This window comes from Erythrolamprus reginae, chromosome 4, assembly GCF_031021105.1.
Source record: "Erythrolamprus reginae isolate rEryReg1 chromosome 4, rEryReg1.hap1, whole genome shotgun sequence".
NCBI lineage: Eukaryota > Metazoa > Chordata > Lepidosauria > Squamata > Dipsadidae > Erythrolamprus > Erythrolamprus reginae.
Window position 1 is genome coordinate 12955674 of NC_091953.1, and position 8935 is coordinate 12964608.

The 8935-nt window shown below is 44.5% G+C and overlaps 1 protein-coding gene across 1 annotated transcript; it reads right to left on the reverse strand.

Annotated features, from left to right (window-relative positions):
• Positions 1 to 356: 356 nt before the first annotated feature.
• LOC139166292 (uncharacterized) lies at positions 357 to 4341 on the reverse strand. The gene is made up of 2 exons (XM_070749648.1): positions 3814 to 4341; positions 357 to 873 (listed from the first exon to the last, which is right to left on the reverse strand). Exons 1-2 carry the CDS (start codon positions 4322 to 4324, stop codon positions 620 to 622), a joined length of 765 nt encoding a protein of 254 aa, XP_070605749.1. The 5' UTR covers positions 4325 to 4341; the 3' UTR covers positions 357 to 619.
• Between the last annotated feature and the right edge of the window lie 4594 nt (positions 4342 to 8935).

An 8935-nucleotide genomic window follows, 5' to 3' on the forward strand; every position in this document is an offset into this window, starting at 1 on the left:
GGTATGTTTGTATGTATGTGTGTTTAGAATATGGGGTCTTTTAAATATTTCTAAACAGTAATTTAGATTTGTTGTAGATTGTTTTTTCACTTGTTGTGAGCCGCCCCGAGTCTGCGGAGAGGGGCGGCATACAAATCTAAATAATAAATAAAAATAAATAAAATAAATTAATAATTAAGTAATAAAGTAATTTATACTTCTTTATTAACAAGTACATTTAAACTTAAATCAACAAATTCCATTTCTCCTTCCTTCCTTCCCTCCCTCCTTCCTCTCCACTTCTCTCTTCCTTCTTCCTTTTCTCTCATTTGTTTCTGAAGTAGACCCAGAGACAGGGTTCAAACAAATCAGTACTTTTATTCAGCTCAGAGAACAAGTGACAGCTCAGCAAGGCAAAGTGACAATTCAGCGAGTACCGACTGACTCTGCTTGGAAAAGCCGCTTCTTTTATACTTTTGCGGTTCCCGCCAAAGCAAGAGCCAGCCGCGTCTGAGCCAATCAGGAGCGACTTCCTGCTTCGGCTCAGACAGCGCTGGAAAGAGGAACAAACTATTTACAGGAATTACAAGGTAGCCATTTCAGGATACAACACCCCTCCCCTCATAGTTGGACACAACCATCATGAAAGCCATGTGACAAAGTCGTCCAATCGGTGGGGCCTCCGTGGAGCTCGCTCTGACCTGCGCAGTTCAATTTCTCCTTCGACACCGACTGTGGAGGATGGCTCGCCGCTGTTCTCCCGGCGCGGCGGACTTGGCCTGGCGGGCCCAACGAAGGCTTCGGAGGATGAGGATGGCTCGGCGTCGCTGGATGGCTCCCCCTGGCCCGATAAGTCTCTTTGCGTATTTCTTAGCTCGGGCAGTGTGTTAAAGTCTGTTGAAGGGGGAGAGTCCATGTCAGCGGTTTGTGGCAATTGGTTTTCTGTTCGCTTCCGAATGTGGTCTATGTGTCGTTTCCACAAACGACCATCCTCAAGTTTTACAATATAAGTTTTTGGTGCATTTTGCTTAACAACAATTCCTTTCATCCAGTTTACATTTCCATCAAAACTTTTTACATATACATTTTGTCCCAAATACATTTCTCTTTCAGGTTTTACACACATTTGATTATTATTAATACAGAACCTTGGGTTCAACCTATCCAGTGGTGACCTTAATTTCCTTCCCATTAACAACTCTGCAGGGCTTACATGTGTGTGCGAGTTAGGGGTGATGTGTTGGGTGAGTAAGAATTGGTCCAGGTTTTGTTGTACATCCCCAGGGCCTGACCTGCGCAATGCCTCCTTTGCCACACGAACGTAACGTTCTGCCAATCCATTAGCCCAAGGCGAGTAAGGCGAGATGAGGGCATGCCTGACCCCTAGGCCATCTAGGAACAATTCGAATTGCCTGGCTGTTAGCTGTGGCCCATTGTCAGACACTAAGATATCTGGGCACCCATGGGAGGCAAACAGTCTACTCAATACCTTGATGGTGGCACTTGTGGTGATGTTGTTCATTGCTATTATTTCCACCCATTTGGAGAACGCATCAACCACTATTAAGAAGTACTGGGACCCCACTGGACCAGCAAAATCAATGTGGACTCTTGACCAAGGACCCGTAGGCTGCTCCCACTCAGCCGGAGTTGTTTTGGGGGGATTAGGCCGTGACTCTTGGCATGGGTCACACTTTGAAACCCAGTTCTCAATATCAGCATCCAGACCTGGCCACCATAAATGCCCTCTTGCTAGGCTCTTCATCCTGACAATCCCAGGATGGCCCACATGTAACATTTTGAGTACCTTTTCCCTTAGGCTTTTGGGGATGATCACTCTATCTCCCCACAGCAGACAGCCCTTTACATAAGATAACTCAAGTCTTTTGGTTTTGAAGTCACACAATTCAAGTTTCACAGCCTCATTTTGCCATCCCTTAAGTACACAATTTACCACTTGTTTAAGGATTTGGTCTTGCTGCGTGTGTGCAGCTACCTCTTTGGCCGTGGTTAGTGGGTTATCCTCAAGTTCTATCATTAGTACATCTGTGGAAGGAGCAGGATCCTCCACTAAGTCTGTTATGGGGCACCTGCTGAGGCCGTCTGCGTGATTGATTTCCTTCCCCCCCTTGTGGGTGAGATCATACTGGTACCCTGAGAGGAAAAGGGCCCATCTGATCAGTCTTGGAGACATAAAAGGCGGAGTGGGCTTGTTGGGGGCTAGCAGACCTAGTAAGGGCTTGTGGTCAGTGACTAGTTCAAAACTTCTTCCAAAAATGTAATTGTGAAATTTCTTTACCCCTGCCACTAAAGCTAGAGCCTCCTTGTCTAACTGGCTATAATTCCTCTCTGTGCTGGTCATGGTTCTTGAGAAAAATGCTATTGGGGCCTCTGTCTTATTAGGCAGAACGTGAGCTAGGACTCCTCCTATGCCGTACGGTGAAGCGTCGCACGTGAGCCTAATGGGTAGTGAAGCACTATATTGGACTACTACACTTTTAGAAGTTAATAATTGCTTTATTTGGAAAAAAGCTTCACGTTCAGTTTCCCCCCAGATCCAGCGGGCTTCCTTCTGGAGTAAACGATGTAGAGGCTCTGCTACTGTTGCCTTCTGTTTTAAAAAAACGGAATAAAAATTAAGGAGGCCTAAAAATGCCTGCAGCTCATTCTTATCTCGTGGCTCTGGGGCTTCCCTAATGGCTCTCAGCTTCTCTGTTGTGGGGTGGATACCTTCTTTGTCTACCTTATATCCTAGGAATTCTATACTGTTGGTTCCCCAGACACATTTGTCAGGCTTGATTCTTAAACCTTTGTCCTGTAACCTCTTAAGTACTTCCCTTATTCTTTTGTTTACTTGTTCCTGGTTTTCCCCTGCAATTAAGATGTCATCAAAGTATGGAATGGCCCCATTTACCCCTGACAATAGGCGTTCCATAATGCTCTGGAATATTCCTGGGGCTATGCTTACCCCAAACTGTAACCTCGTGCATTTGAAAGCCCCCCTATGCGTTACAATTGTTTGTGAGTTTGCTGTTTGTTCATCGACCGGGAGTTGCTGGTAAGCTTGCGCGAGGTCGATCTTTGCAAACCTTTTCCCTTCCCCCAGGGAGTGTAGAAGTTGTTGTACAACCGGAATGGGGTAGGGGTGGTGTTGGAGGGCCTTATTCAGAGTAGATTTGTAGTCAGCGCAAACCCTTAACGAACCATCTGGCTTCAGAGGGGTAACTATGGGAGTTTCCCATGGCCCTTGTTCCACAGGGACCAAAATACCTTGGCTTATAAGTTTATCAAGCTGCAGGTCTAGCTTGGGGAGAAGCGGAAGGGGGACCCTGCGAGGTTTTAGCCTGACTGGTGGGACCTTGGGGTCAATAGAGAATGATATAGGGGGCCCCTTATACGATCCTAAGGTGGGGCTGAACACTTCAGGGAACTCTTGTACAAAGTTAGGCATATTATCACAGTTTACATTACACACACCCGAAATTTCAATCCCCAAAGGTTCCATCCAAGCCAACCCCAATAGAGAGTGCTTAGCCCCTGTTACAATAAGCATGGGTAGGGTACATTTGACATTCTTGAATGCAATAGGTACATTTGCTGTTCCCAGGATCGAGATTACCCCCCCTTGAAAATCTCTGATCACTAAAGAGGTTTGATTTAGATCAGATTTAGACATATTAGGCATATACAGTTTAAACTTCTCCCAAGGCATGATGGTATATCTAGACCCAGTATCAAGCTCCATTGAGCAAGGTTGGTTATTTAGTAACAGTGAGATAACAATTTTGGCCCCTTTTTTTGTCGCCGTGTTATTCACGGAAAATTGAGTGTTACCTCTATAGTAGTCGCGGTTAGCGGTTGAGTAGTTCCTTTGACCCGAATTGCGGAACGGTCTCTTTTCTCGCGGTTGGGGGGTCTGGCTTTGTGGTCGTTGGTATTGCGGTGTGGCGAATGTCTCTTCTGGTGCCGTTGCTCTGCATGCGATGGCGATGTGGCCTCGACGGTTGCAGCGGTGGCATGTGGCGTCTCGGAAAGGGCATCGATGGCGCTGGTGGTTTCCCCGGCAGCCCGCGCAGGGGGCTGGGTGAGTAGCTCTGTGGTGTCTCGGCTGGTCTTGTAGCAGGAAGCAGTTGTCCCCGTTGTGAGCTGGTTGGCTGGGGTCGTCTGATTCCACGGCGCGGGGAGACGCGGAGTCAATCTTGGCAATGAGTTCTCGCCTTCCGTGTTCCTTTAATTCTCTAGCTGCTGCGTCGGCGGCTTCTGCGGTTTGCGCTAGTTTAATCACGGTTTGTAGAGTCGGCTCTTCTTCGGTGAGGAGTTTGTTTCTCACTGTGGCGCTTTTCATGCCGAAAACCAGGGCATCGGTGAGGCGAGCTTCCAGGTCTTTAAACTTGCATTGAGCAAGTACCGTCCGAAGTCGCGTTGTAAACTGGTTGATAGATTCAGTTTCCTTCTGAGCCATCATGGAAAACTGATGCCGAAAAACCATGGCTGGCTTGGTCGGTTTAAAATGGCTCGCTAGCTTTTCCTGTAGGACGTCCCAAGCTACGGTTCTTGCTGGCTGCGGGTCGGTGAGAGTCTGGGCAAGGCCACGGATTTCTGGGCCGCAGTAATTTAGAAAGATAGCCCGTCTGCGATCGGCTTCGGCGTCCTGTATCCCTGCCGCCTCGAGGAAGATCTCGAAGGTGGCCATGTATTCGTCCCAGGACGTTTTTTCGGGATCGAAGAGTTCCGGAGCCTGGCCGATCTGGACTTTGTTCATGTTGCACGCGATGTTTCTTCTGTCCGTTCGTCGCCAGTGAAGTAGACCCAGAGACAGGGTTCAAACAAATCGGTACTTTTATTCAGCTCAGAGAACAAGTGACAGCTCAGCAAGGCAAAGTGACAATTCAGCGAGTACCGACTGACTCTGCTTGGAAAAGCCGCTTCTTTTATACTTTTGCGGTTCCCGCCAAAGCAAGAGCCAGCCACGTCTGAGCCAATCAGGAGCGACTTCCTGCTTCTTCTCAGACAGCGCTGGAAAGAGGAACAAACTATTTACAGGAATTACAAGGTAGCCATTTCAGGATACAACAGTTTCATTTTCCTCTCCCTCATTCTTTCCCTCCATCATTTTCTCATTTTTCTCTTTCTTTCTCTCTCTCTTTCCATCTCTCCCTCTTCCTTTCTCTCTCCCTCTCTATCTCTCCCTCTTTCTTTCTTTTTTTCTCTGTCCTTCTCTCTTTCTCTCTCTTTCTCTCTTCTCTCTTTCTCTCACTCACACTCTTTCTAATTCTCCCTCTTTGTATCTCTCACACTTTCTCTCTCTCCCCTTCTCTCTATTTCTCACTTTCTCTCTCTCCCTTTCTATCTCTCCTCTTCATTTCTCTCTCCCTCTCTATTTCTCCTTTTTTCTCTCTCTTATTATATTGATTGGTAAAATCTTGTGTGCTGCCGCAGGCCGGTTAAAAGACCTCAGCGGGCCGCATCCGGCCCGGGGGCCGTAGTTTGGGGACCGCTGCTATAGTCCATGCAGGATCCTTTAGCAATTCTTTTTTTAGCCTGATCTCAGATACATTTCCAGGACCTTTTGATAACCTTGTCCAGTAATGGGCAGCCAAAATTTTTACTACCCACGCTGTGGGTGTGGCTTTTTTGTGGGTGTGGCTTAATTTATTATTTTATTTATTGAATTTGTATGCCGCCCCTCTTCGCAGACTCGGGGCGGCTAACAACAACATGTAACAATCCAATTTAATAAAACAACTAAAAACCCTTATTATAAAAAACCCCAAACATACACAGAAACATACCAAGCATAACTTGTAATGGCCTAGGGAAAGGAATATCTTAACTCCCCCATGCCTGGCGACAAAGGTGGGTCTTGAGTAATTTGCGAAAGACAAGGAGGGTGGGGGCCGTTCTAATCTCTGGGGGGAGTTGATTCCAGAGGGCCGGGGCTGCCACAGAGAAGGCTCTTCCCCTGGGGCCTGCCAAACGACATTGTTTGGTCGACGGGACCCGGAGAATGCCAACTCTGTGGGACCTTATCGGCCGCTGGAATTCATGCGGTAGAAGGCGGTTCCCGATGTATTCTGGTCCAATGCCATGTAGGGCTTTAAAGGTCATTACCAACACTTTGAATTGTGACCGGAAACTGATCGGCAGCCAGTGCAGGCCGCGGAGTGTTGCAGAAACGTGGGCAAATCTAGGAAGCCCCACGATGGCTCTCGCGTAGTTAGGTAGGTAGGTAAGTAAGTAGGCAGGCAAGCAAGCAAGCAAGCAAGCAAGCAAGCAAGCAAGCAAGCAAGCAAGCAAGCAAGCAAGCAAACAAACAAACAAACAAACAAACAAATAAATAAAAAATAATAGATCAGGTCAAATTAAACAGATCAGGTATTGCACATTCTGGGACCTACTTCCAGGCAAACGCTGTTGGTTCAGAGTTGTGACTTTGCATAACCCTTTTTGAAAAACTATCTGAGATGCATTGCCAGTTGGGGGGAAAAAATGCTATTTCAGCAGATTCTTGACCTAACAGAAATATTTGGCAGCATTATGGCTCATGTGGTAGGTCTGCTCTATCTACCTCCCTCCTCCACAATCCTTCCAAAATTCAAAGGCTGGATGCATGCCCAGCCTCTATGCTGGCAAGCCGTGGCAGGTTAAACAAGAATTCCTACTGCTGACTGGTGTTGTTCAGTGTCTGATTGCAAAAGCAAGAGAAAAAAAAGATGCGAATAACACACTGTGTCTCAGTATATCACGGGAATATAAGAGTTGCATCTTCTGGTACCAAAGCTGGTACCCTTTCACCTGATGAAGAAGGACCAACCCTTTAAAAAAAAAACTTTATTGGTTTTTAAAAACATTTTTCTTTAAAATCAATGACATAAATATACTTTTAGTAATTCTGCATTGGTTCATAACAAGAAAAATAAAAATAAAAATAAACAGTCACATAGCTGTATGTCATCACAATGCTTTCGTTCCAGAGTTATTTCTTTACCTCAATAAACAATATACACTGCTGAAAAAAAATAAAGGGAACACTTAAACAACACAATATAACTCCAAGTAAATCAAACGTCTGTGAAATCAAACAGTCCACTTTATGTTAAATGTCTGTTTGTCCATTTTACGAAAATTAATAAAAAGATTATTAAAAAAAAAAGGAAGCAACATTGATTGACAGTTTCACAGGCTGTTGTGCACATTCAACTTTGCACAGAATAAAGTATTCAATGAGAATATTTCATTCATTCGGATCTAAGATGTGTTATTTGAGTGTTCCCTTTATGTTTTTGAGCAGCACAGTATAATTATATTTTCCTGTTTTTTATATTTATTTATTTATTTATTTATTTATTTATTTATTCATGCATTCATTCATTCATTCATTCATTTATTTATTTATTTATTTATTGGATTTGTATGCCGCCCCTCTCCGCAGACTCAGGGCGGCTAACAACAGTAACAAAACAGTATAATCCAATACTAAAAACAGTTAAAACCCGTTATATAAAAACCAATCATACATACAGACATACCATACATAAAATTTTAAAGGCCTAGGGGGAAAGTGTATCTCAGTTCCCCCATGCCTGGCGGCAGCGGTGGGTTTTAAGCAGCTTACGAAAGGCAAGGAGGGTGGGGGCAATTCTAATCTCTGGGGGAGCTGGTTCCAGAGGGCCGGGGCCGCCACAGAGAAGGCTCTTCCCCTGGGTCCCGCCAAGCTACATTGTTTAGTTGACGGGACCCGGAGAAGACCCACTCTGTGGGACCTAACTGGTCGCTGGGATTCGTGCAGCAGAAGGCAGTCCCTGAGATAATCTGGTCCGGTGCCATGAAGGGCTTTATAGGTCATAACCAACACTTTGAATTGTGACCGGAAACTGATTGGCAACCAATGCAGACTGCGGAGTGTATTTACATATTTACATTTTTACAAATTTACAATTTGCATTGCTGCTAATTCTGACTATTACCTATGCTTTTCCTGTTTGTTTTTCTTAATTCAACCCATGTGTATCATTGTTCCCAAATTTCATAGTAAACAGATTCCTATTGACCTCTTAATTCCAATGTGAGTTTATCCATCTTGGAGTAATTGTAGATCTTATTTATTATTGCTTTTTCGGGAGGTATCTCAGTGTTTTTCCAGAATTGGGCAAAGATGATCCTGGCTGCTGTCGTTATATGCAGTATTAAGTACTTCCCCCCCTTGCTATATTTCTTTTTAAAGATTCCCAATAAGAACAGTTCAGGAGTAAATTCTATTGTATCGGGTGTAGCCATTTGTGTATTTTCTTCCAGAATTTGTTTTGTCTCTGTGCACAGTCACCACATGTGAAAGAAAGGACCAACCTTTTGAATATAATAATGGGTAAGGGATGGCGGAGTCATCTCAGAAGGAGATTGGAGTAGATTTTTAGAAATATATTGGGTCCATGAGAAGGGGTTTTGTGCTCCCAGTTGGGGCCGGTTCTAAGAACTGGTAGTGCCGGCAATGGGAGGCTCCGCCCACCTACCCAGGGCACTTCTGCACATGTGCAGAAAAGTTATACTCTCGCGCAAACCATAATAAAGTCCTTCGGGATTGGGTGGCATAGAAGTCAAATAGATAGATAGATAGATAGATAGATAGATAGATAGATAGATAGATAGATAGATAGATAGATAGATAGAGGTTTAATTGTTTCATTTAATTTATATGCCATCCAACTCCCTAATGACTCTGAGCAGCTTTCAGCAAAAAACAACAACCCCAACACATTTAAAAAGAACAATTTAAAATAATTTTTAAAACCCATTAAAACCATGGCCAGATCTAGATGATAACTCATTTGTTCAGCATTAACAATGTTAAGTATTTGACCAACTCATTTGATCTACTTAACAACCTTAAGTATGTTACAGGTAAGACTTTGTCAGGTGTCCATCGGATCTCCTTAGATAGGCAGGCAATGACACATAG